This window comes from Cetorhinus maximus, chromosome 28 (genome assembly GCF_964194155.1).
Source record: "Cetorhinus maximus chromosome 28, sCetMax3.hap1.1, whole genome shotgun sequence".
Classification (NCBI taxonomy): Eukaryota; Metazoa; Chordata; class Chondrichthyes; order Lamniformes; family Cetorhinidae; genus Cetorhinus; species Cetorhinus maximus.
In genome coordinates this window covers 13,372,635-13,400,413 of record NC_135906.1, presented here as the reverse complement: position 1 = coordinate 13,400,413, position 27,779 = coordinate 13,372,635, and the positions used below count along the sequence as shown (strand labels likewise).

The 27,779-nt window shown below is 47.6% G+C and overlaps 1 protein-coding gene across 1 annotated transcript in view; it reads right to left on the bottom strand.

Annotated features, from left to right (window-relative positions):
* The window catches only part of LOC144668810 (adhesion G protein-coupled receptor E3-like), a 92,995-nt gene extending 65,560 nt beyond the window's left edge, over window positions 1–27,435 (bottom strand). The window contains exon 1 of the mRNA XM_078531184.1: window positions 27,313–27,435. Coding sequence (XP_078387310.1) covers window positions 27,313–27,364 — 52 coding nt within the window. The 5' untranslated portion in view covers window positions 27,365–27,435. The remainder of the gene's footprint in view (window positions 1–27,312) is intronic.
* Window positions 27,436–27,779: the final 344 nt, after the last annotated feature.

Below are 27,779 nucleotides of genomic sequence, written 5' to 3'. Positions count from 1 at the left end.
ACACATCCCCAGGGCCTCTGTATTACTAGTGCAGTGACAGTGCCACTATGCCACCATCTCCTCCTACATGCCAACATCATGCTAGTATCTCACTAACCACCACAACCGTAGCTGCATCACAGAGGATGAAGGACAGTCAGCTCCTCAAACTAGGTTAAAAGGACGCTGCCTCTGGCTGGTTGGGTACAGTTGAAAGAAGCAATTTCAAACCTCCTCAAAAATGCCTCGTACCAAACAGGGTGCCTGGATTCCCAGGGAGGAAGTGTCACATCAGAACCCAAACAGAGCCCAGGAAACGTACATAAATTACCATCAACCACAGGCCGACCACTCTTTGTTACTGTTGAAACTAAATCACTGGTCGAATGCAGAAGTGAAACAAGTCGCTCTGGAACATTTATACACCAGCGGCTTCGTGCCTTTGCTGAGTAATCCAGTTTTGAATGGTTTAGTTGGGGGCACGCATGGGGGGGTGCCCATGATATTCATCTCAGTCACTATCTCACTGTGAGAGAGATGGGCACACCATCTGTTTGTGTGTGAGAGACACTGAGAGAGAGAGAGTGAGAGGGAGAACGAGAAAGAGAATGAGAGAGAGAGAGGGCACACTGTCTATATGTGTCTGAGAGAGAGATGCTGTCTGTGTGTGTGTGAGAGAGACGCAGTCTGTGAGAGAGAGACACTGTCAGTGAGAGAAAGAGGAGGTATATTGTGAGAGAAAGAGAGGGGTGGTATCCTGAGTGAGAGAGAAAGAGACACTGTCTGTGTGTGTGTGTGAGAGACACTGAGAGAGAGAGAGGAGGCATATTTTGAGATAAAGAAAGAGAGAGGGGGTCACACTGTGTGAGAGAGACAGAGAGAGAGAGAGAGAGAGAGAAGGCATATTGTGAAAGAAAAAGGGAGCACATTATCTGTGTTTGTGAGAGAGAGAGACTGTTAGAGAGAGAGAGGAACACACTGTGTGTGAGAGAGAGAATGGGACATACTGTCTGTGAGAGAGAGGGAGAGAGAGGTACACACTGTGTGTGTGTATGTGTGAGAGAGAGAGACTGAGAGAGGAACACATTGTGTGTGAGAGAGAGAATGGGACATACTGTCTGAGAGAGAGGGGGAGAGAGAGGTACACACTGTGTGAGAGAGAGAGAATGGGACATACTGTCTGTGAGGGAGGGGGAGAGAAAGAGGTACACACTGTGTGTGAGAGAGAGAGAGAGAGAGAGAGGAACACACTGTGTGTGAGAGAGAGAATGGGACATGCTGTCTGTGAGAGAGGGAGAGAGAGGTACACACTGTGTGTGTGTGAGAGAGGGGGAGAGAGAGGTACACCATTATGCGAGAGATGGGCACACACTGTGAGTTAGAGGGAGAGAGAAGGGGACACACTGCTTGTATTGAGGAATAAGGTATTGGTATGTTACCATGGCACTTAATCCAGGACCTCTATTTTCTAGAGAGAATCTCAGTATTGTGTGTCTGCCATCTCGCTATATGATGATTGGTTCTTCTACAAGCTTTGGCGAGAGACTTTGGGGAAATTCCTTGGCAAGCGGCCGCAATGTTTCAGATAGACCGCTGCATCTCAGCTCGCTGATGACGTGCTGGAACCACCTGCCTTTTCGAAACATGAACCCTGGTTGGAAATGAGCTGGCTTCATGTAGATGAGAAGCTTTCTGAGTTTCACTGACACACAAAGCAGTTTCAGATTCAGGTGACAGCACGCAGGCTGCTGCTGCTGCTTGTATGTGGTCAACCCAACACTGTCTGAAGCTGGGAGCGGGTGACGTCTGCCTGTACCCATCGGTACTGGCCTGCAGTAATGCACCAAGTGCCATGTGTGGGATTCCCAATGTTCCACAACCAACATCAGTATGCAAATTACCATCCTGGTTTCATTCAAGGGTCTCCTCCATTTTCAGCCCACCTTAGGGACATCAAAATCCAAAATGCTTGGAGCCAAATGTTCCAGGGAGAGCCCGACATTCTGTTCATGAGAGACAAGGTCCTCTCCTATATCACATGCCAGTGACACTGGGACCCAGCGTTGGCAAACTACACCTAACATCTTCAACACAGGGATGGACCATGGAACACAGGCTTCAGGCCTGCTCTAGGCCTTGCTCCTTGTCCATTTGCAGCACCGTGACCATTTCCCTCTTGAGCAGCCAGGGCTCGGAGGTATTTCTTTTATATTCATTCATTCATGGGATGTGGGCATCACTGGCTAGGCCAGCATTTATTGCCCATCCCTAATTGCCCTTGTTCAGAGGGCAGTTAAGAGTCGACCACGTCGCTGTGGGTCTGGAGTCACAGGCAGGCCAGACCAGGTACGGACGGCAGATTTCCTTCCCTAAAGGACATCAGTCAACCAGATGGGTTTTTACAACAATCGGAAATGGTTTCGTGGTCATCATCAGACTTTTAATTCCAGATTTTTCTTGAATTCAAATTCTACCATCTGCCTTTGGAGGATTCAAAGCTGGGTCCCCTGAGCTTTACCCTGGGTCTCTGGGATACTAGTCTAGTGACAATACCACTATGCCACCACCTCCCCATGGACTGGGCAAGATTGGCACAGACCAGGGATTCAAACCCAGAGAGTCTTGGTTTTGCTCAGCCATTCATTACTCGAAGCAGTTGAGGGAGGAGGGAGATACAAGAAAACCTTGATAATACCCTCAGCTGTAAAGGTTTATTCTCTTTATTCCTGGCTCTATAGTTGGCATCAAGAGCACCACCTTGTCAGGACTCCCTCCCTAACAGCACTGTGGGTGTACCTACACCACACGGACTGCAGCTGTTCAAGAAGGGCAGCTCACCACCACCTCCTCAAGGGCAGTTAGGGATGGGCAGTCAATGCTGGCCTAGCCAGCGATGCCCACATCCCGTGAATGAATGAAAAAAAAAATGAGGATTTAAATGATGGAATGACAGGCCCAAGAGCAGGAAAGGGTGTTCAGCTTAGGCTGCTGGCTGTCACATCTGAATTGCAGTGTTTGCCCTGCCTTGTCCTGTATCTGGTTACATTCCTTTTCAATACTTTCATTTTGACTGAGGTTTTAGTCTCTCTGTCAGTAGCCCCTGGTGATAAAGTGTTGTGTTCCGATAACCCTCCGTGTGAAAGCACTTCCCCTTTTATTCCTCACTGACCATTCTCACTCTCCGTCCACTGACTGACCATGAGTGGAAGCCACCGGCTGCAATTGTTCCCTCACGAATATAATCTCAGGTTCCCGGTGCCACCCTCACGAATCTCTGTTGTTCGTTTGCCATGGCTGATAGTTCTCCCATTCTGGGGACGCCCAGGATGACAGACTTACAACAGGCAGTGTAAAATCTAGACTGGGCGTACTCTGCTGCATGTGCTGAGTTGGCTATTCTTTAATATTCAAAGAGTTTCTCTTAACAACCTTGACCTGAAACGAGACTGGCTCCTGCCAAACCGGTCTAGTTTTGACTTTTGATTTCTCGCCTGTGACTGAGATTCGTAGATGAGTATCCGAGAATGCCTTTGTAACCCTTTTTAGGCTTCCCTCAATGTGTTTGTGCCGTGTCCTTGGGTCAGGGCTCAATGCAGTAGCTCAATTCAAACCCAAAATTGGTCGACCTCCAATTTTCTGGAGCCCATGTGTAGTGGCAATGGATTCTGCTGTCGACCACATTTTTTTAGCTGCCCGCACCATTTAAGTTTCGTTCACTCATTCAAAATAAACAAGCTTTTTGAACATTGCTCCAGGCTTCACAAGAATCCGGGGAGGTAGTCCGATTTTTCACCCTGTTTCCCCGCACACCCGTTCTTTGAGTAGCTCCTTGTGCTCAGCACTTTAAGTTGACCCTGACATCGCGTCGGAGAGTTAGCCTCACATTTCGTCATGGCTGATCCATGCCTTCGCCACCTCCAGACCTGAATCAATCCAATGGTCTGCTGGTTGGCCTCCCATTTTTCCACTCCGTTGCCTATAATCTAACTCGCAGCAAATCCTGTTCACGTCTGCCTGGGGCTCACTGACTTGGTCTACATTGACTCCTGCATTGAGGCAATGCCTCCACTTTAAAGTTCTCACCTTTGAGTTAAGACCCCTCTGCAGCCTTGCCCCTCCCTCTCTCGCTGGGAACCCCCTCCAGCCATACAACCCTCCTGATCTCTACACTCTTCCCATCCTGGCTCATGGTGCAACCTGGGTTTTCATCCGTCCACCGCTGGCGGCCGTACCTTTGGCCGCACTGTGGGCATGTTCTGCTCTGTTAAAGGCGCTATGTCAATGCATGTTGTTGTTCAGACACAAGGAGTGAGGCTTGCTGCACAATGATTGTGGTGTGCGCAATCAGGGGTGTTCATTTAAGGAATGTCTCTCTGAAGCTGTGTGAGGGCACCAATTGGGATGTGGTTCAACTTGACTCAAATGTTGCCAGCTCCCTTGCTTCCTGTTTACATAGACGCAGGGAAGACACAGCTGTCAGCACCAACCAGCCTAGGACCCCTCATAAACCTCACTGCCTGGGTAACGAAGAAAAGGAAAGATGAAGAAACGGAGAGAGGAAAAGAAGAGAAAGTCGGAAAGGAAAAAAAAAAGAGGACGAGAGAGGAGACCGCATTAATGGTGCTTGGCCATCCCCTGTGATGTACAACAACAACTTGGATTTGCATGCCGCCATTTACATGGCAAAACATCCCAAGGCGTTTCACGGGCGCGAAACCTGACACCTCATAAGCTGCTATTAGGATAGGTGGCCAAAAGCTTGGGGCAAAGATGTAGGATTTATGGGACATCTTAAATGGAGGAAAGAAAGAAGGAGAAGGGGTTTAGACAGGCCAATTCCAGAGCTTGGGGCCCAGGCAGCTGAAGGCACGGCCCCCAGTGTTGAGGTGAAGGAAACTGGAGGTATGTGAGAGGCCAGGATTGGAAGACTGCTGAGATCTCCGAGGGTGAGAGGGATGGGGGAGGTTAGAGAGGGGGGGGTGGTGGGGTAGGCTGAGGCAATGAAGGGGTTTGAAAACAAGGAGGAAAATGTTGTTGGAATGGGAGCCAAATGAAAGACACTGAGCGCAGCGGTGACGGATGAACGGAACTTGTTTGGGTTAGCATATGGGTGGCAGTATTTTGCATGAATAGCATAATTATATTGCAGCAAAGCCTCCCTTCCCCACAGAGTAAGATGCTGATCCCCAGCACTGGGACACAAGCTGTGAATAAAATGGGTTTAGGCTGACACTGATGATCCCAAGCTGCTATTCGAAGCTCTCCATGGTGCCCTGGCCAATCTTTGACAAAACAGAACACTCCTGAAGAAGAGTCACTTTGGACTCGAAACATCTGTTTCTCTCTCCACAGATGCTGCCTGACCTGCTGTGTGTTTCCAGCACTTTACTGCTTTAATTTCATTTCGAAACAGATTATCTGGTTAATATCTCACTGCTGTTTATTGAAACCTGTTATGCTCAAGTTGTCTGCTACATTCCTACACTACCCTCCAAATGGGTCTAATTGGTTGTTACGTAAGATTACATTACATAGAATATACAGCACAGAAACAAGCCATTCGACCCGACCAATTCATGACGTTTATGCTCCACTTGAACTTCTTCCCATCTTTCCCCATCTAAATCTAAATCCATCATAGCCCCTTGTTCCCTTCTCCCTTATGTGCTCCCCTTTAATGCATCTCTGGCAGCAGGTGGTGATGGTGTGGGAGAGCACCGAGCAGGGGAGCTGGTCGGCTCCTATGGGCAGGATGCAGCGCCTTTGACCAGCTGAGGGCTGGAGCCCGGGGCCATGGAGGGGAGAGAGAAAGCAGCCAGGACAAAGTCAGGACTTGTGAGTGGCAGAAGCCTAGGGCAGCCTGAAGCCCCTGAGGTTGGCTGAAGAGCCAGGAAGGGGGGATTGGGACCCAGTCAGACTGCACTCTAAGTCTGAGAAGCCTCATGGAGAGAGAGGGGAACATGGCTGCAGCCAGGAGCTGGGCAGCAGGACAGATCTGAACACTCCTGGTGAGTGTTGTGCTGAGGAGCCGAGGCCCTGACTAGGACAAGATCTGGAGCATCAGCAGTGAATACTCTCTGTGAATAGTTGTTTCTTGGCGTTATGCTTTCCCTTGAGAGTTTACATAGTTTTGGTGTAGGTGGAATAAAGGAACTTTGTTTTTTAACTTTTGTACAGTCCATGTGCTTAAAACACAGGTTGCACGTCTACACTACAGTACAGTGTCTCAAATCCAGCGGTCCAAAAACCACACACCTTTAGAATATGCCATGCATCAACTTTAATTGAAAAAATAAGAAAGGAGTTTACCTCGACAATTCGTCTAGGCACTACATTGGTGTGGTGTGGGGCCTGACTAGTTATTGGCTATGCTGCTTCGCATGCTGGGCTATTTCCCAACTCTCTGCAACTCTTTACACCACAAGACCCTGCTTGACCCAAACTGCTCACAGCCTGAACCGCCCGACCCCAAATTCGGCAAGATCCGAAATCCAGTATGGCCTCGGTACCTGTATTCGCTTCAACCACCCCCTGTGGTACCGAGTTCCACATTCTCAACACTCACCGGGTAAAGAAAGTTCTTCTGAAATCCCGACTGGATTTCTTGGTGACCCGATCTTACATGGTGGCCTCTAGTTACGCTCTTCCTCACAAGTTTGTTTTCAAATTCATCCATGGGATGTAGGCTATGCTGGCTGGGCCAGCATTTATTGCCCATCCCTGGTTGCCCTTGAGAAGGTGGTGGTGAGCAGCCTTCTTGAACCGCTGCAGTCCATGTGATGTAGGTACACCCACAGTGCTGTTAGGGAGGGAGTTCCAGGATTTTGACCCAGTGACAGTGAAGGAACGGCCGATATATTTCCAAGTCAGGATGGTGAGTGGTTTGGAGGGGAACTTCCAGGTGGTGGTGTTCCCATGTGTCTGCTACCCTTGTCCTTCTAGGTGATAGTGGTCATGGGTTTGGAAGGTGCTGTCGATGGAGCCTTGGTGAATTCCTGCAGTGCATCTTGTAGATGATACGCATTTCCTACTGTGCTGTGCAACATGTGGACATGTTCTACCTGTAAAGTGCTTTAGGACATCCTGAGGATGCGAAAGGCGCAATACAAATGCAAGGGTCTCACTTTAAAGTGGCTAGATGCAGCACATGTTTTCCCCAACTTTGCAGAATGATGCCAGGTTTATAAAACAAGGCTTGTTATGACTAAAGAATCAACCTGGCACAGTTGCCAACATTGCTATTGACAAACAAAAAAATGTCCCATGACCAAGATCCACATCAAACATTTTACAGTTCTCCCCCACAAGTCTGCAAGGAATTCCGGTTCTATTACCCACAAAAACAAGACACTTAATTGGTGAGAGTTCATCTATACAATTCCCCTAATCCGCAATTTCTTTATGCTGCAATTACTACATCCATTTTATCAAGTTTCTTGGAGAGTATGTCTTTCTCTGGATTTAGTTACCTCCTTTCTGGCCTGTTCTGTTCTCTATTCTCTAACTGTTACTGTTACTTATATCACTGGGACTCAGACAGTCTGGGACTCATGGCAAGATTTGAATGATCTTTGTCCTTTTGTCTGTGACATCTTTTGGTTATCTCCACCTATCACTGGCCCTCTATCCAGCTCTTCTTATCCCACCCCCCCCTTAAACCAGCTTATATTTCACCTCTCTTCTATTTTTACTTAGTTCTGTTGAAGGGTCATTCGGACTCAAAACGTTAACTGTGCTCCTCTCCGCAGATGCTGCCAGACCTGCTGAGTTTTTCCAGGTATTTTTGTTTTTGTTTTGGATTTCCAGCATCCGCAGTTTTTTGCTTTTATCTCTGTGTTTAATTGACTGCCACTTCTCTTCAAGGAATGCCTCCCTTGAAGAAGTACTGCTCTTCTCTCTGTCAGGATTGTCGTATCTCTCTTTTGACTTGTTCACCTTCATTGCTTTCCATTTCTCTCCTGGTGTTTGACAAGGTGTTTATTAAAACCCGCTTTCACAGTCATATTTCCTTTCTCAGTGACTGTCTCCGTCTCCGACTTACCCCACGTGGATTTCAACTGAAATTCCATCCCTCATGTTTCGAACCCACCCAGGATTACAGGTATCTCTGGGACATAAAATGTTTCTCGGACTGCTGTTCCCGTCGCATTCTGAGATCCACACTCAGTGCCATGCGCCACCATATGAACACACACGACCTCTCCCTCCAGCAGCACCGCCGCACCCTTTTTCAAAGCTGCGCGTGCCCCCAGTTTCATTTTATTCTTCGTCTCATCCGATGCCTCAACAAGAAACTTTGTCTCTTTATTTCAGGTGCAAAGGAATGCAAGCTCCAACAACTCATCAACACCAACACCCACCCAGGACCCTCCACCCCTGCCTGTCCCTTTGTCCCCACCCCATCTTCCAATCCCAGCCCCAGCCGCATATTCACTATACCCCCTGACCTTCCCCTCGCCGATGCTGAATGTTCAGTGCTCAGCAAAGGATTTAGTTTCATACCCTTATGCCCTCATCTCAATGAATTTCGGGCTCGGCATGATGCTGAACTCTTCTTCTGCCGCCTTCGTCTCTGTGCTCACTTCTTTGGGCAGGAGTCCTCTCCCCGCTCAATGGATCCTTTTACCCACATCCAATATTCTCCCTCCACCTGGACCCCTCCCTCTGGATTCTTACCTTCTCTTGATCTTTTCATTGAGAACTGTCAGCGTGACATCAGTCGTCTCAATTTCTCTGCTCCTCTCACCCATTCTAACCTGTCTCTCTCTGAACTTACTGCACTCCATTCTCTCAGGTCCAACACCAACATTGTCATCAAACCCGCTGACAAGGGTGGTGCTGTTGTTGTCTGGCGCACTGACCTCTACCTCACAGAGGCTGAGCGTCAACTCGCAGACACTTCCTCCTACCTCCCCCTGGACCATGACCCCACCACTGAACATCACGCCATTGTTTCCAGGATTATTACTGATCTCATCTCCTCTGGAGATCTTCCTTCCACAGCTTCCAACCTGATAGTCTCCCAACCTCGGATGGCCCGCTTCTACCTCCTACCCAAAATCCACAAACAGGACTGTCCTGGCAGACCGATCGTGTCAGCCTGTTCCTGCCCCACGGAACTCATTTCTTGCTATCTTGACTCTATTCTCTCTCTCCTTGTCCAGTCCCTTCCCACCAACATCCGTGATTCCTCTGACACCCTACATCATATCAACAATTTCCAGTTCCCTGGCCCCAACCGCCTCCTCTTCACCATGGACGTCCAATCCCTCTACACCTCCATCCCCCACCAGGATGGTCTGATGGCTCTTCACTTCTTCCTCGAACAGAGGCCTGAACAATCCCCATCCACCACTACTCTCCTCCGTCTGGCTGAACTTGTTCTCACACTGAACAATTTCTCATTTAACTCCTCTCACTTCCTCCAAATAAAAGGTGTGGCTATGGGTACCCGCATGGGCCCCAGCTATGCCTGTCTCTTTATGGGGTATGTGGAACATTCCTTGTTACAGTCCTACTCCAGCCCCCTCCCACAACTCTTTCTCCGGTACATCGATGATTACTTCGGTTCTGCTTCATGCTCTCGTCTGGACCTGGAAAAATTTATTAATTTTGCTTCCAATTTCCACCCCTCCATCATTTTCACATGGTCCGTCTCTGACACTTCCCTTCCCTTCCTTGACCTCTCTGCCTCAATTTCTGGTGATAGACTGTCCACCAATATCCATTACAAGCCCACCGACTCCCACAGCTACCTCAACCACAGCTCCTCACACCCCGCTTCCTGTAAGGACTCCATCCCATTCTCTCAGTTCCTTCGCCTCTGTCGCATCTGTTCTGATGATGCCACTTTCAAAAACAGTTCCTCTGACATGTCCTCCTTCTTCCTTAACCGAGGTTTTCCACCCACGGTGGTTGACGGGGCCCTCAACCGTGTCCGCCCCATCTCCCGCGCATACACCCTCACGCCTTCTCCTCCCTCCCAGAAACTATCCAGCTCTACTTCTCCCACCCCCCCCTTAAACCAGCTTATATTTCACCTCTCTTCTATTTTTACTTAGTTCTGTTGAAGGGTCATTCGGTCTTGAAACCTTAACTGTGTCCCTCTCTGCAGATGCTGCCAGACCTGCTGAGTTTTTCCAGGTATTTTTGTTTTTGTTTTGAATGATACATATTCAGTTGGAGTATGTGTGTCACATAAAGATCAAATCTCTGCAAACAGGAAGGCAGATTATTATCTGAATGGCTATAAACTGAGACAGGGGAATGTGCCACGGTACCTGGGTGTCCTGGTACACCAGTCGCTGAAGGTAAGCATGCAGGTGCAGCAGGCAGTAAAGAAGGCAAATGGTATGTTGGCCTTCATAGTGAGAGGATTCGGGTTCAGGAGTAGGGATGTCTTGCTGCAATTATACAGGGCCTTGGTGAGACCACACTTGGAATATAGTGTGCAGTTTTGGTCTCCTTATCTGAGGAAGGATGTTCTTGCTATAGAGAGAGTGCAGCAAAGATTTACCAGACTGATTCCTGGGATGGCGGGCTGACATATGAGGAGAGATTGAGTCGGTTAGGATTATATTCGCTGGAGTTCAGAAGAATGAGGGGGTATCTTATAGAAACCTATAAAATCCTAACAGGACTAGACAGGGTAGATGCAGGAAGGATGTTCCTGATGGTGGGGGAGTCCAGAACCAGGGGTCACAGTCTGAGGATATGGGGTAGATCATTTAGGACGGAGATGAGGAGAAATTTCTTCACCCAGAGAGTGGTGAGCCTGTGGAATTCACTACCACAGAAAATAGTTAAGTCCAAAACATTCTATGTTTTCAAGAAGGAGTTAGATATAGCTCTTGGGGTGAAAGGGATCAAAGAATATGGGGAGAAAGCGGGAGCAGGTTAATGAGTTGGATGATCAGCCATGATCATAATGAATAGCGGAGCAGGCTCGAAGGGCTGAATGGCCTACTCCTGCTCCTAGTTTCTATGTTTCTATGTTTAACAATGGTCTGTGGGCTCATGATGGAGGGCGTTGGAGGTTGGGAGGTCCAAGGTCCTGTGGTGTTGGTGGGGGGGGTTCCAATGTTGGAGGTGGAGATCGGTTGGAGGTCTGTGGGGGTGGGTTGGGGGTGGACATCCAATGTCCAGGGCAGCCGTGGGAGAGTCCAAGGTCCAGAGGAGGTGGGTGGGGAGTTGGAGGTCCAGGGGTGTCGGAGTGCGAGGGGATGGGGGTCAGGGGGAATGTAGGGAGAGTCCTGTGGTGTTGGGGAGGGGGGGTGTCGGGAGGGTGGGGTGGTGTGGTTGGGGAGTCCCATGGGCTATGGGGTCAGCCTGGGTCTTTACAATAGTTACTGAGAAATCAAAAGAGGTTTTAATGCTTCTAACTTTTCCTGAGTAACTATTGGTGTAATCCCAGCGGAACGATCTGGAGTTTGTGATTGAAACCCTATTATCTGATGGTTCCCAGCACAACGCCCCCCCATGGCTGCCCCGGACCTCAGACGTCCACCCCCAACCTCGACCCCCACCCCCTCCAGACCTCCGACCGACCTCCACCTCCGACATTGGACCCCCTCCAGCAACCCCACAGGACCTTGGACCCCCCCACCACCCCCCCCACCACCCGACCCTCCCAACCTCCGACACCCTCCATCATGAGCCCACAGACCATTGTTAAACATGGAAACATAGAAACTAGGACTGTCCAGAGGACGGGTGGACTTCCTGGCAATTGCAGCGCAAGCCCCTACCTGGGAACCTCCCAGAGGGATTCCGCAGCGCACATTTGGGTAACCCCTCAAGTCCGGCGCTGGCGAGCTTGGGCCACTATTTTCCAGCCAAATGCCCCTTCTCAATTCCCAGCTCACCCTCACCCTGCTATCTGCAAGTTGCAGATCATGCGGCCCTGAACCTTTCACTTCCCACGCATCGCTCATGCTGAATTGCCCCTCTGAGTTCCTGGTTTAAAACACTCTGGAAATGCCCAGCTACACCAGCCAGAGGAGGAAGAGAATGAGCAAGAACATAACGCTGATGGAGAGGCCTTGTCACTGGGTCTGACACCCACAGCCACCAGCTCAGCCAACGGTCCTGTACACTCCCCGGAGGCTAGCGCGGAGTTGGGATCAGCACGTGGATGAGTCACTGGGCGTGAGTGGGCTGCAGCCTAGGCCAGAGTGAAAGGCTGGTCTGGTTTGTCAGAGGGTTAAGGGTAGAGAGGATGTTTCCACTTGAGGTGCAAACCAAAGCTACTGCTGTAAATATAAAATAGTCAATAGTAAACCCAGTAACGAATTCACGAGAAACTCCTTTACCCAGAGAATGGTTAAGTTGCGAGACTCATTTACCAGTGGTGGAAGAAGGAGTAGAAGGGTATGTTGTTCGGGTGAGATGAAGTAGGGTTGGAGGAGGCTTGTGTGGAGCATAAACACCAGCTGGACTGAATGGCCTGTTTCTGTTCTGTAAACGCTATGTAATTCTAAGTAGCTTTCCTGGAATTTTGGTGAAAAAAAATCACAGGGTGACCGAAGGTTTACATAATTGCTGGAAATGTTTAAAAAAAGCCCCACAAACAAATGTCAGTGAAAGTGTGCGCTCACCCATTTGGGCATTTCTGACTCAGCTTCTCCTTAACCAAGATGTTTAGACCATTGCAGAGCGAATTCTAATGCCTGGACCTATAACTTCCAAAACCCGCACTGACTCAGGCCAACAGTGATGTTTGTATATTTCACAAGATCAAAAGCAAACCCTGGCTCCTCATTAGAGAATGTTTAACATGGGAAAGGCTACGCTAAGGCTACAGTCCTTCATAGTAAATCAGCTTCATATGTGCTCAAGTCTGGGAGTACTGCTCGAACCCACAATCTTCTGACACACAAGGAAAAACTTAGCCAAGTGACACTTAATATGATAATAAGAGGCGGTTGGGGCAGTAGTGGTACTGTTACTTTTAAAAATCTGCTTACAGGATGTGGGCGTCGCTGGCTAGGCCAGCATTTATTGCCCATCCCGAACTGCCCTTGAACTGAGTGGCTTGCGAGGCCATTTCAGAGGGCATTTAAGAGTCAACCACATTGCTGTGGGTCTGGAGTCACATGTAGGCCAGACCAGGAAAGGACGGCAGATTTCCTTCCCTAAAGGGACATTAGTGAACCAGGTGGGTTTTTACAACTGTCGACAATGGTGACCATTAGGCTCTTAATTCCAGATTTTTATTGAACTCAAATTCTACCATCTGCCGTGGTGGGATTCAAACCCGGGTCCCCAGAGCATTACTCTGGGCCTCTGGATTTCTACTAGACTGGTAATCCCAAGACCGGGACCAATGGTCTGGAGACAAGGGGCGGGATTTAATGGAGGTGACGGGCGTCTTACCTGCCAGCTAGCAAGAGCCCCGGAACACCCCTTATCGGGAGGGCCCGTCACATTCAGTGCCCATCAGGCACTTAACTGGACAGCGATGGGCTTTCCGCAGGCCCCTGGGGTGGAAGTCCTGCCCACCGAGAGCTGCCGGCCAATCAGAGGCCAGCAGACTGATTGAACGGCAGCGCCGCCGGGGGGGCAGTGGCTGCTGCCAGTATGACACCCCACCTGAGGCCTAGGAATGTGGCTGGATCCCAGGGCAGGGTGGAGGGGAGAAAGGCCAGGGGTGGGTTGGCAGCAAGGGTGGGTGGGTGGGTGACGTGACTCCCAGCGGGCCTCCCCTTCCCGATGCCGGCTCCCTTGACTAGGCGCTGAGTGCCTTTGAATGAAGGGACCCTCGTGGGTTTGCTTGTCCTGCTCCCCACATGGTGAACCCCATATCCGCTGGGTTAATACCAGGAGTGGCAGAAGGAGGTCCTTAAGCAGGCATTAATTGCCCCCTTAAGGGCCTCAGTTGATAATGGGGTGGGGAAGGCCACCCACTGGCCTTCCCACCATGGACTTAATCAGGGTGGGGGCAGAAAGGTGACAGGCTCCCCACCCAGCACCCTTCTGCCTGATTAAATGCCACCCCCCCCCTCACCAAACCTGTCACAGGAGGACATTAAATTCCACACATGAGTTCGATTCCAGGTGGGAAATTTAATTTCCATTAATTAATAAATTTGGAGTAAAGTGCTGGGCTCATTAATAATGACCATGAAACCACGAAATTGTTGTAAAAAACCATTTGGTTCACTAATGTCCTTTAGGGAAGGAAATCTGTCGTCCTTACCAGGTCTGGCCTACACATGACTCCAGACCCACAGCAATGTGGTTGACTCTTAACTGCCCTCTCTGAAATGGTGGAGCCGGCCACTGAGTTATAGAACATAAGGAATAGGAGCAGGTGTAGGCCATTCAGCCCCTCGAGCCTGCTCTGCCATTCGGTAAGGCCATGGCTGATCTGATTGTGGCCTCAACTCCACTTTCCTGCCTGCCCCCCCATGACCCTTGACTTGCTTGTAGATTAACAATCTGCCTTTACTCAGCCTTGAAGGCTTTCAAAGAGTCAGCCTCCACTGCTCTCTGGGGTGGAGAATTCCCGAGATTAACGACTCTCTGAGAGAAAAAAAAGTTATCCTCAAATTCATCTTAAATGGGAGTTGTATTAAACCACTACAGAGTGTATACCCTTGGTATATCTACACTACAGGCCCTGCAGTAATAAGGCAGCTCACCACCACCTTCTCAAGGGCAATTAGGGATGAGCAATAACTGCTGGCCTAGCCAGAGATGCCCGCAATACAAGAATGAATAACAATTAAAAAACTACATCTTTTTACTCCTAACTGTTGAGCAGGCCTGAGTAAATTTAGAGTCTGCAACAATGAGACCTTGTAGACATGGATGTCTTAAAAAAAGAGACAAATGTGGATAGTTAAAGCTGTTGACCATCATATACCCTATTGGCATGATGGTGTACAAATGTATTGTCAAGGTACAGGGTGGAGAATGACCCACTGGAGTTCTTACCCCAAAATATGGTCCCATTGAAATCACCAGGTCCACATAATCACTCAAGGTTACCCACTTACTGAGTTTCAGGCAGTTTGTACAGCCATCTTACCTTCAACATCTCACATGCATTAATCCATCCAGATCAGACGTTTCCAGGCTTGATGCCTCAGTCTTTGCTGAGCTGGAGGCAGGTGGCGTAGTGGTACTGTCACTAGACCAGTAGACCCAGAGTAATCCTCTGTAGATCCCAGGTTCAAATCCCACCATGGGAAATGGTGAAATTTGAATTTAATAAGAGTTCAAAGGCTGATGATGAAAGTGAAGCCATTTCTGATTGTTATGAAAATCCAATTCCCTTTTAGGGAAGGAAATCTGCTGTGCTTACCTGGTGTGGTCTCTCTGTGACTCCAGACCCACTGGTTGACTCTTAAATGCCCTCTGAAGAAGGGAAATTAGGGATGGGCAATAAATGCTGGTCTAGCCAGCGACGCCAGTCTCAGCCAGTGTGATGCTTGGGGCCTACTGTTTTTCTCAGTCCCTGGCTTAGGAAAGTTATCAAAGGGAGCTCCCTCCTCGGGTCATTATTCAGTGACTTCCTTCACCTGAATATACTTGACTTGGCTCTGCATTTCCTCCTCATACTCTCCAAAGTTTCCCGGGGAACCGAGAATGGCTCATGTCCCTCCCTGGCTCCCATTGTTGCAGGTTGGCCATATAATTCCCTTTGCTCTATTGGCAGAAGAATTGGAGGGGTGGGGGTTGCGGAAGCGGTGTTCTCCTGGTGTCCTGGCCAACGTTCATCCCTCAGCCATCATCAACAATAAAATAGATTAGCTGGTCAGTCACCGCCTTGATGTTTGAGGGATCTTGCTGTGTGCAAACTCGGTATCACTGTTTACCTCCATAACAACAGTAACTGCACCACAAATGTAATTCACTGACGGCTGAAGCACTTAGAGCTATGTAAAGATGCGATGAGGTGCTATTACAATATAGGTTTTCCCTTCAGAAGCTAGAAATGTTCAGACTGAAGTCTCTGTTCCTTACAAATGGTCACGAGTTGGGGTTTAGTGGGGCTGTGTGTTTGCTGAACAGTCTGTACACTGTATCCCGGGTCCGTTTACTTGGGAACCTTATGGTTACCTTTATCCATTCCTGTTGTATAATTCGGGGCTGCCTTGCCCTCTTAACACAGCTCATTTCAAGCATTTTCTGCTTTTATTTTGTGTTTGAATTTTAAAGAATTTTAATCCTTGCGTCATTGGCTGTAGATCTGGAGCGATTCATGAGTGGCAAGAAAATTCTCAAAAGGCAGGGATTATGAAAGAATGTAAGTGTGTCAGGTAGGAAAACATTGATTAGTAACCGTCATGAGTCAGCCCAGTGTAAGCAATAGGAGGTCGAATAGTTTCGGTATGTACAGTCGTTATAAGATTTTGCCTGACATCCCCTTTAAGGTTTAGCTGAGAGTTTTAGGTGCCAACTGTGGCTCGATGGGTAATATATCCCTTCTAAGGCTGAAGGATTTGGGTTCTGTCTTCACTTTAAATACTTCAGTACGTAATCGAGGCTGACACTCCAGTGCAGTACTGAGGGAGTGCAGAACTGTCAGAGGCACCATCACTCAGATGAGACGTTGAACTTAGGTGGGCGTACAACATCCCATGTCATTATTTTGAAGAAGAGCAGGGGAGTTCTCCCTGGTGCCCTGGCCAATATTTATCCCTCAATCAACATCCTAAAAAAGACCTATATCACACCCACACAGGTATATTCACAGCCACCTAACTTTTGAAGTAAAATGGACGGGCGATCTGCTCTGAAACAAAATGGAGTTGAGAGGTCAGGTGGCCTCTTCTTGCCTGCCAATATACGTGGAACTACACAAGGCTGGCCTGCTTGTCTGGACAGGACATTAGGATGCAGCCACCTTTCAGAACATTTCATTGAACGTAATAACATAAGAAATCAGAGCAGGAGTAGGCCATTCTGCCCCTCGGGCCCGCTCCACCATTCAACAAGGCCATGGCTGATCTTCCATTTCAATACCATTTTCGTGATTGTATTTCAAGATAACAGTACGTGATTGCCAGTGAAGCTCTTTGGGATGGCCTGAGGTCATGAAAGGCGCTACAGAAATGCAAGTTCTTTCTTGAGCAGGTCCATTTGATGCCAACAATCGTTATATTCAGTGCTAACAATTGTTGCGAGGATACAGCACGTTTCTATGGTTACTCAATGGTTAAAACATTAAGTTGGTTCTGAGCCATCCAGCTCAGAAGGCCCCAGACTAAATCCCTGCCTGAGTAGCAACTCTTATTTGATGTTCAGACTGGCATCCGAAGTTGGCCATAAAATCCCTGGCTTGATCCTGATCCATTATCCCAGGTTGGGAAGTATACTTGTGTGTGGACAATATGTAGGGAGGAGCCCAATCTGAGCTGCCATTGTTCCCCAATCTAGAGTTCCCATTTGGCATATTGGAGCTGTGTCTTAGCCTTAGTCAACACTGGCACGAGAGGAAGTGGGTACTAGAGAGACAAGTGAGAAGAGCAAGTGGAAAGGCCAACAATACGGTGCCCATTGCCAGCAGAGAATAAAAGAAAAAGCCTTTCAAAGCTTCAAGACACCCTAAAGCACTTTACAACTAATGAAATATTTTTGAAAACTGTTGTAATGTAGTTAACAATTGAAGCATAGCAAGATCCCACACATGATCATTATCATGACCTGGTAACCTTTGTTTGCAATATTGGTTGAGGTATAAAAATGTCTTTTTTAAAAACGTATCCATTCATGGGATGTGGGTGCCATTGATTTTTATTGCCATCCCTAATTACCCTTGAGAAGGTGGTGAAAGATAGGTTGGACAGATTGGACAGAATATAAGGAACAGCAAAGGATGACTAAAAGATTAATGAGGGAAAAATTAGAGTACAAGAGAAAGCTAGCCAGAAATGTAAAAACAGATATAAGAGTGTCTGTAAATATTTAACAAAGAAATGAGTTAACAAAGTGAGCGTTGGTCCTATAGAAAGTGAGTCTGGAGAATTGATAATGGAAAACAAGGGAATGGCAGATGAATTGAACAGGTATTTTGCATTGGTCTTCACTATAGAGGATACAAGTAACATCCCAGAAGCAGCTGTAAATCAGGAAATGGAAGGTGGGGAGGAACTCAGGAAAATTACAATCCCCAGAGAAGTAGCACTGAGTAAATTGTTGGAGCTGTGAGCCCGGATCCTGATGGACTTCATCCTAGGATCTTAAAAGCAGTGGCTACTGAGATAGTTGATGCATTGGTTTTAATTTTCCGGAACTCCCTAGATCCGGGGAAGGTCCCATTAGATTTGAAGATAGCAAATGTAACTCCATTATTCAAAAAAAGAAGGAGACAGAAAGCAGGAAACTACAGGCCAGTTAGCTCAACATCTGTCATGACATGGGGAAAATGTTAGAAGCGATTATTAAAGAAGTTATAACTTGGATAAATTCAAGGTAATCGGGCAGAATCAAAATGGTTTTGTGAAAGGGAAATCATGTTTAACCAACTTATTGGAGTTCTTTGAGGAAGTAACGTGCTGTGGATAAAAGGGAACTGGTGGATGTACTATACTTAGATTTCCAGAAGGCATTTGATAAAGTGCCACATCAAAGGTTATTACGGAAAATAAAAGCTCACTGTATAGGGGGTAATGTATTGGCATGGATAGAAGATTGGCTGGCCAACAGGAAGCAGAGAGTGGGCATAAATGGGTCATTTTCAGGTTGGCAAGATGTAACGAGTGGTGTGCCACAGGGATCAGTGCTGGGATCGCAATTTTTTACAGTTTATAGAAATGACTTGGGTGAAGCGATGGATGGGGTGGTTGCCTAATTTGCTGATGACACAAAGATAGGTAGGAAAGTAAGCTGTGTAGAGGACATAAGCAGCTACAAACAGTTGTAGATAGGATAACTGAGTGGGAAAAGATCTGGCAAATGGAATTTAATGTGGGAAAATATGAAATTGGCAGGAAGAATAAAAGAGGAGCATGTTAACTAAACAGTGAGAGATCGCAGAGCTCTGCGATACAGAGGGATCTAGATGTCTTAGTGCATGAATCGCAAAAAGCTAATATGTAGGTACAGTGAGTAATTAAGAAAGCTAATAGAATGTTATTGTTTATTGCGAGGGGGTTGAATACAAAAGCAGGGACATTATTCTTCAGTGATACAGAGCACTAGTGAGACTACATCTGGAGTACTGTGCACAGTATTGGTCACCTTATTTAAGGAAGGATGTAAATGCATTGGAAGCAGTTCAGAGAAGGTTTACCAGACTAATACCTGAAATGGGTGGGTTGTCTTATGAGGAAAGTTTGGACAGGCTAGGCTAGTATCTACTGGAGTTTAGAAGAGTAAGACGTAATTTGATTGAAACATATAAGATCCTGAGGGGTCTTGACAGGGTGGATGTGGAGAGGATGTTTCCCATTGTGGGAGAATCTAGCACTAGGGGCCACTGTTTAAAAATAAGGGGTCACCCATTTAAAAAGGAGATGAGGTGAAATTTTTTTCACTCAGAGGGTCATGAGTCTTTGGAACTCTCTTCCTGAAAAGGTGGTGGAAGCAGAGTCTTTGAATATTTTTAAGGCATAGGTGGATAGATTCTTGGTAAGCAAGGGGGAGATAGGTTATCAGGGGTAGGTGAGATGCAGATTTCGGGTGACTATCAGATCAGCCATGATCTTATTAAATGGCAGAGCAGGCTCGAGGGGCCGAATGGCCGTGGTCGTATGAGCTGCCTTCTTGAACTGTTGCAGTCCATGTGGTGTAGGTACACCCACAATCTACCGGGACACAGGAGAGAAACTCAACTATTCTTCCAAAAAGAAAAACAAAGTAAGAATTTTTAAAAATGTAATGCAAACTCTTTGTGCATCCGCCTGAAAGGGCAGCTGGGCCTTGACATAACTGCTCAATCAAAGAATTGAACATGCTGCAAGTAAAGCACTTCCCCAGGAGAGTCAGCCAACACTCTGTGGTCAAGTCTCTGGAGTTGGCCTTGAATCCACAAGTTTCTAACTCAGAGACAAGAGCACTATTGAATCACGGTTGACAAAGGGCATATTTTGTGTGGGCTCATTGCTCCCTCCAATTAAAATGAACCATCTGTTTCTTAATGCTACGGTGTTTATAACAATAGCGTGTGTGTGTGTGTAGACTAATTTTCACTTGTGTTTTATTGCAAAGGATATATTACATTCACTTTGGAGAAGGGTCAAGTGCTTTCTTAACCTTTCACATTAATAATTCATTTCACAAAGAGGAGAAGTTCTGTGAAATTAGCAGCGACATATAAGTGAACTTTAAGACATAAGATGAGGATCTGGTTGAGGCTATTCAATCCCTCCATCCTGCTCCACCATTCAATTAGACCATGGCTGATTGGCACCTCAACTTTACTTAATTGGCTTTGCTCCATATCTCTTGATTCCCTTCCTTCTTCAGGTACCACACCCTAAGAGGGCATTGGCAACCATGTACTCCTATTGGATTGATCCACAATCATGCTTGGCAAAGCACAGCAGTGGCTTTCTGTAGTATGGCTGACCAGGAAATTCTCTCACTCTTACTGCCTGCAGGGATATTGGAAGGATTTACAGGCTGATAATCAAACTATTTGGCCACATTATGAACACACCTTCCATGGCCATCATGCCCTGAAGCAGGACTTGAACCCCGAGCATTTGGCCTAGAGGCAGGGACACTACCACTGCACCACAAGACCTCCACATGCCCTTATCCAATAAAAATCTATCAATCTCCATCTTGAAAGCTCCAACTGAACCCCAGCATCCACAGCTTCCTGTGGGTAAGAGTTTCAAATATCCCCTTCCCTCTCTGGGGGGAAAAAAGGTGCTTCCCGATTTGCCTCCTAAACGGCCCAACTCCAGTTTGAAGATAACATCCCCCCCCCATTCCTGATTTCCCCACCAGAGGAAATAGTTTCATTTTAAACACCACTACCAGATCATCCCTCACTCTTCTACCCTCAAGGGAATATTAACCAAGTTTATACAGTCGGCATGTTCCAAACGTTGGTATCATTCTGGTGAATCTTCACTGCACCCCTCTCTCTCTAGTGTCGTGAAAATTGCATTGTGCATTTTGTCCACTTGAGGCTACCATGCAAACATGTGCCAGCAGAGGGAGTCTGCTCGGAGAAGATCATGTTTAATAGCTTGTGCACTTGTAATTCTATACGTCTCTGGCTGAATAGATAACTGTTTCTATCCTAAGTACTTCACACTCATACCATAGATGTGGCCTGACCAAGGCTCAATACAACTGGGAGATGGCTTGCCATAGATAGGGTGACAGTCTGAATAGATCCAAGCATATCCTTCACTATGTTCTGATCACAACTCTCCAGCAAACATTCATCGTGCAACACTAAAATCATTCCAAGAAGTTCATAAGGGAAGCAAATTTCTTCCAGGTGATATGCCATCAGCAATGGTGAATGAGTTCTTTTATAATTTTCACGCAGCTGAGAGGGGAATGTCACAGATAACAGCGCACAGTGACTGCAGTTATGTAGGCCATTTTGTATGATTGTAACGAGGTGGAGTTAAAAGGAGAAGGGTAAAATTTTCATTGACTGCGTGAGAAAATAAACATTTTACTCCAAACAAGGTCCTCAGACTAAACAAAACGTCAAGCCTTGGGAGCACATTACATGCTGAATACCAGTCCTGTAAACAGAGTCATGATGTATAGAAACACCAGCCACATGGAGCATCAAGTAATAGGGAAGAGTGGCCAGTGGGGAGAACAGTGACCAGACACTCAGGCTGCGAAATGGAGCCGATTATTTCTGTCTCTCGAGGGAGCATTACTTCAGAATCTCTCCCAAAACCTCTTTTGTTAAGTGGTGATTATTCATCGTTCAGGATGGGTGGGAAGAGTGAGGAGACAATTTTACTGGAAGCAGCAACATGGCTGGTCAGTGTAATGTATCCACAAAACATCCAAAAGTGTATTACACTTCGAAAACCATCGGCAGACAGTATGTGATTCAGCTTAAACTAATTGGGGTTACAGGCTGACAGTGACACTCCGACACACACACAGTCTGACAGTGACCACTCCGACACCCACACAGTCTGACAGTGACACTCCGACACACACACAGTCTGACAGTGACACTCCGACACACACACAGTCTGACAGTGACACTCCGACACACACACAGTCTGACAGTGACACTCCGACACACACACAGTCTGACAGTGACCACTCCGACACCCACACAGTCTGACAGTGACACTCCGACACACACACAGTCTGACAGTGACACTCCGACACACACACAGTCTGACAGTGACCACTCCGACACCCACACAGTCTGACAGTGACCACTCCGACACCCACACAGTCTGACAGTGACCAGTCCAACACCCACACAGTCTGATAGTGACCACTCTGACACCCACACAGTCTGACAGTGACCAGTCCGACACCCACACAGTCTGATAGTGACCACCCTGACACCCACACAGTCTGATAGTGACCACTCTGACACACACACAGTCTGACAGTGACCACACCAACACCCACACAGTCTGACAGAGACCACTCCGACACACACACAGTCTGATAATGACCACTCCGACACTCACAGTCTGATAGTGACCACTCCGACACACACACAGTCTGACAGTGACCACTCCGACACACACACAGTCTGATAGTGACCACTCCGACACCCACACAGTCTGACAGTGACCACTCCGACACCCACACAGTCTGACAGTGACCACTCCGACACCCACACAGTCTGAGTGACCACTCCGACACACACACAGTCTGATAGTGACCACTCCGACACCCACACAGTCTGACAGTGACCACTCCGACACCCACACAGTCTGAGTGACCACTCCGACACCTACACAGTCTGACAGTGACCACTCCGACACCCACACAGTCTGACAGTGACCACTCTGACACCTACACAGTCTGACAGTGACCACTTCAACACTTGCGCAGCCTGATAGTGACCATTCCAACTCTCACTGTCTGATAGTGACCATGCCAATATATCTATATGACAGATATGACCACCCTGCAACCTTGTATATAAAATATGTTTTCTCGGAACCACTCGGCTTTTATCTCTGCACTTCCTGTCCAAGTCTGTCCCTGGCACTTTGCCCCTCTGTGCTTCATTTCTGCAACCATCTTATTGCTCTGGTCTCCTATCAGCTCATTCCCCACATCCAACTTATCCCTAATGCACATCTCACCCCCCCTATCCCACAGCTCACCCCCCCAATCCCACAGCTCACCCCCCCCCAATCCCACAGCTCACTCCCCCAATCCCACAGCTCACCCCCCCAATCCCACAGCTCACCCCCCCAATCCCACAGCTCACTCCCAATCCCACAGCTCACTCCCCCAATCCCACAGCTCACTCCCAATCCCACAGCTCACTCCCCCAATCCCACAGCTCACCCCCCCAATCCCACAGCTCACCCCCCCAATCCCACAGCTCACTCCCAATCCCACAGCTCACTCCCCCAATCCCACAGCTCACCCCCCCAATCCCACAGCTCACTCCCAATCCCACAGCTCACTCCCCCAATCCCACAGCTCACTCCCCCAATCCCACAGCTCACCCCCCCAATCCCACAGCTCACCCCCCAAATCCCACAGCTCACTCCCAATCCCACAGCTCACTCCCCCAATCCCACAGCTCACTCCCAATCCCACAGCTCACTCCTCCAATCCCACAGCTCACTCCCCCAATCCCACAGCTCACGCCCCCAATCCCACAGCTCACTCCTTCAATCCCACAGCTCACTCCCCCAATCCCACAGCTCACCCCCCTAATCCCACAGCTCACCCCCCCAATCTCACAGCTCACCCCTCCAATCCCACAACTCACTCCCCCAATCCCACAGCTCACTCCCCCAATCCCACAGCTCACCCCTCCAATCCCACAGCTCACCCCCCTAATCCCACAGCTCACTCCCCCAATCCCACAGCTCACTCCCCCAATCCCACAGCTCACTCCCCCAATCCCACAGCTCAACCCCCAATCCCACAGCTCACTCCCCCAATCCCACAGCTCACTCCCCCAATCCCCCAATCCCACTCCCCCAATCCCACAGCTCACTCCCCCAATCCCACAGCTCAACCCCCCCAATCCCACAGCTCACTCCTCCAATCCCTCTCCCTCTAGCTCATTCTTTGCACCTTGGCTAATATTGTCACTCCCTCGGCCCACTCCTCAAGTCCCCTAATTCTTCTTCAAGTTGCTTAGCAACAGGTGTCTCCGACTTAGCAAGCACATTCCCAGTGATTTCGGAATTTAACAGATGACTCTTTTAATGGTGGGGGCTGAACCCCCGCCAACCTAAAAATGCAGGCCCTTATTTTGTGAAACATCATTCCTGGGCCCTGTTTAACCAAAGCCATCGATCTCGAGGTTGTCACCTACTCTTGAGGCCAATGTGTGGCAGCGCAGTCAAGCATAGTCTTCATAAACCAACGGGTAGACGTCAAAGCGAGATGGTAAAGCACAGCCCATCTGTCTGATCGTAATTATTCAAACAATTCTTTTTCCTCTCCCATCCCCTCCCAAAGCAGCTGCTTCATGTTATGGTGACACTTCCTTTGCTAAACTGAAGCCTGCATTACAATTCTCTCAGGGAGTCCAAGTCGCTGTGGCAACATGCACTTTTTCCCCCACATGTATGTTGTCGTCTGAAGCTATGGATAGTGATGGTCGAGACTCCAACACTCTTTCCATCACATGGGCCGACCAGGAATCTCTCCCACTCTTACCGCCTGTCACTGGTGTGTGTTGGAAGGTTGGCAATCAATCGATTTGGACGTGTTATGAACACACCTTCCAAGGCCATCAAGTACCAAGGGTGGGGCTCGAACCCAGAGCTTCTGGCTTGGAGGCAGCAACACTACCCACTGTGCCACAAGACCTCCCTAAATTGAAACCTGGACAACATCAATCAATAAAAACAAGGAGGGCAATGGAGTTGTGCCTCATGTGACCTCACGAGGTTCCCACTTTCTGTATCATTCATGGACAACGAACAGAAATTCCATCTGATTCCTAGCCCAGGGTGGGGTTGGGGGGGGCAGTTGTGGCTGTTGGTGTGGAGTCTAACACCAACTGCAATGATAATATAAGATAGTCATTAATGGATTAATGAGGAATTCAGGAAAAATGACTTTGTTCAGCGAGTGAGAACATAAGAACATAAGAAATAGGAGCAGGAGTAGGCCATTCGGCCCCTCAAGCCTGCCCCGCCATTCAATAAGATCATGGCTGATCTGCCCCAGGCCTCAACTCCTCTTTCGTGCCAGCTCCTCATTGCCCTCAACTCCCCCGATATTTCAAAAATCTATCTACCTCCTCTTTAAATACTTTCAGTGATCTAGCCTCCCCAACACTCTGGGGTTGAGAATTCCAAACATTCATTACCTCCTGAGAGAAGGAATTCCTTCACATCTCAGTTTTAAATGAGTGCCCCCTTATTCTGTAACTACGTCCCCTAGTTTGAGATTCCCCCACCAGTGGAAACATCTTCTCAACATCTACCCTGTCAAGCCCCCCTCAGAATCTTGTACCTTTCAATAAGATCACCCCTCATTCTTCTAAACGCTAATAAAGGCCTAACCTGTTCAGCCGTTCTTGACGGTAAGAATATGAGCAGAGTTGTTGAGGCAAATTGTATAGCTGCGTTCAAGGGGAAGTTGGATAACCTCACAAGGGAGAAAGTAACAAAAGGATGTGTTGATAGAGCTAAACAAAAGTGGATGGAAGATAACCTGTGTGGAGCATTAACCCTACCAAGGGCAAATGGATCAGTTCCTGTCCAGTAAACTTTCCATAACTGCTACTCCATTCGAGATCAGCTCATCCTGAACAGGTTTGGGGGTTAAATTTGGGAATTTTTAAGCAGTTTAGTCCCACTTCAGCAGAGTATTTGCACGATAGCTACATTACAGCTCCTAACTTTCTTAAAGTATTAAGAGCGGTTATCTTTATTTACACCAAGGGACACTGAGGTATTTTAGCAAAGCAACTGATGTGTGCATTTGGGAACTATCTTGCCTCATTTAGGAACTCCCTTGCATCATTTTATTAACAACATCGTCCCCATAAAGTACTAATGTAACTGCCTAGCTGCCAATCAGATTACCTAGTTCAAGTCAAGATGGAGCCAACATCAACCACCCAGTTCCGCTCGCATGCCAATGTAGCTGAGAGACTTTCACGTGTGCCCACAAACCTCAGCAAGCAACTAGGGCATCAAACCAGGGTCTTCCTGTTTGTTTTGTGCCTCAGAACCACAGTGGCCAATCCTCGCTAAACACCTCAGGTGTATTCCAATAAACGGCTGTGAGAAAGCCACTTACAACCCGGAGTAAATCTCACCAGCATGATTACTCAATCACATCAGCACCTCATCATCCTCATGACTCAGAACAGAGTGTATGCAGTCGGCTCCCCTTAGTATAAAGTTGCTTAATTCAAATTATTTTGATAATTCTGTCAAAAGCCTGAAATAGTCACTGACCAATTACATTTCCCAAATCAAATTCTTGGTTAATTCATTTTGAAAGGCGTGACAAAAATGACTGAATCATCGGGAGATTGTGTGAACACTTAGAAAAATCTAGTTTGATCTAACAGTAAAAATCCCATGTTGGACACAATTACAACACAGTCCATTGCTCACACTCAACCTGTAGATGGACATATTCAGACATTGAGCACAAGAAAGCTATGCAGAATCTCCTGTCCTAGATGTTTACAGTGTAAAAGGAGTCCTTTCTAACCATTGTGGTCAATGCTGCCTCTCTGAAAGAACTGGATAGTTAGACTCACTCCCCTAATCTTCAACAGAGCTCTGCGAATTTTTCGTTAAATCAAATTCCCCTTTAAAACCTGTTATGGTTATTGTTAAATCTCCTTCCATCATCATACCAGGGAGTGTTCTCCAAATCATACCAACTGCTTGAAAACAGTCTCCTCATCTTCACCTGGCGTTTTATCCATTACGTTCAATTGTGTGTCCCCAGTTCACCGACCCCCCTCCTGTCTGTTTCTCCTTATCTATCGAAACCCTGTCATAATTTTGAACATGAGTACCACTAGCCTGAATGAGAAACAGGCTGCAGATGTTACAGTTGGCATGTAACACCGAGAGGGGGGGGGGAAAAAAAGCAACAGATACGAGAGAGGAAAGATTTAACTAAATAACAGCATGTTAGAAATGGGACTCAAAGATATTCGGCAGAAAATTGTATAACTCAGATATGGTACTCATCTGAGGCACTGATTTACAGTAAATGTTATTGTCAGTGAAATGAATGTTACCACAGCGGACTTACCCAGTAAGTACCTCGGGAGTGCCATCTTGCTCATTGTCCAGACTGAATTCATGTGCAATGCTCTGTAGCTGTGCTGAGTGAGAATGCTTGAAAGCCCACATCCTCTGATTGTAACCACGTCAAAGCCAGGAAGCCGCTTGATGACAAAGTTGGAGATTGAAGTATATTTTTTTTTCAATTGGGTTGTGGTCGAATCATGAATAATTAATGGAAAGAAGCGGCAGCCAATCTCTGCGCGGGAGCAATCAGCCTGTCGGATTGGATGCAAAACTCCTTCACGTTTGCCCCGTAAATATATTGGGTCTGATAAACATGCGGACCGAAACATTAGCCAGATTGTTTGAAGGAAGTAACTGTTGACCTTCCAATGTGTAACTGTGTTTATGTTCTCGAGGGACGCGACAGTAGGGGTTTGCTGCATTTCTAAACATCTTTGTGTTCCACCGCTAATTTACAGAGTTTCTATT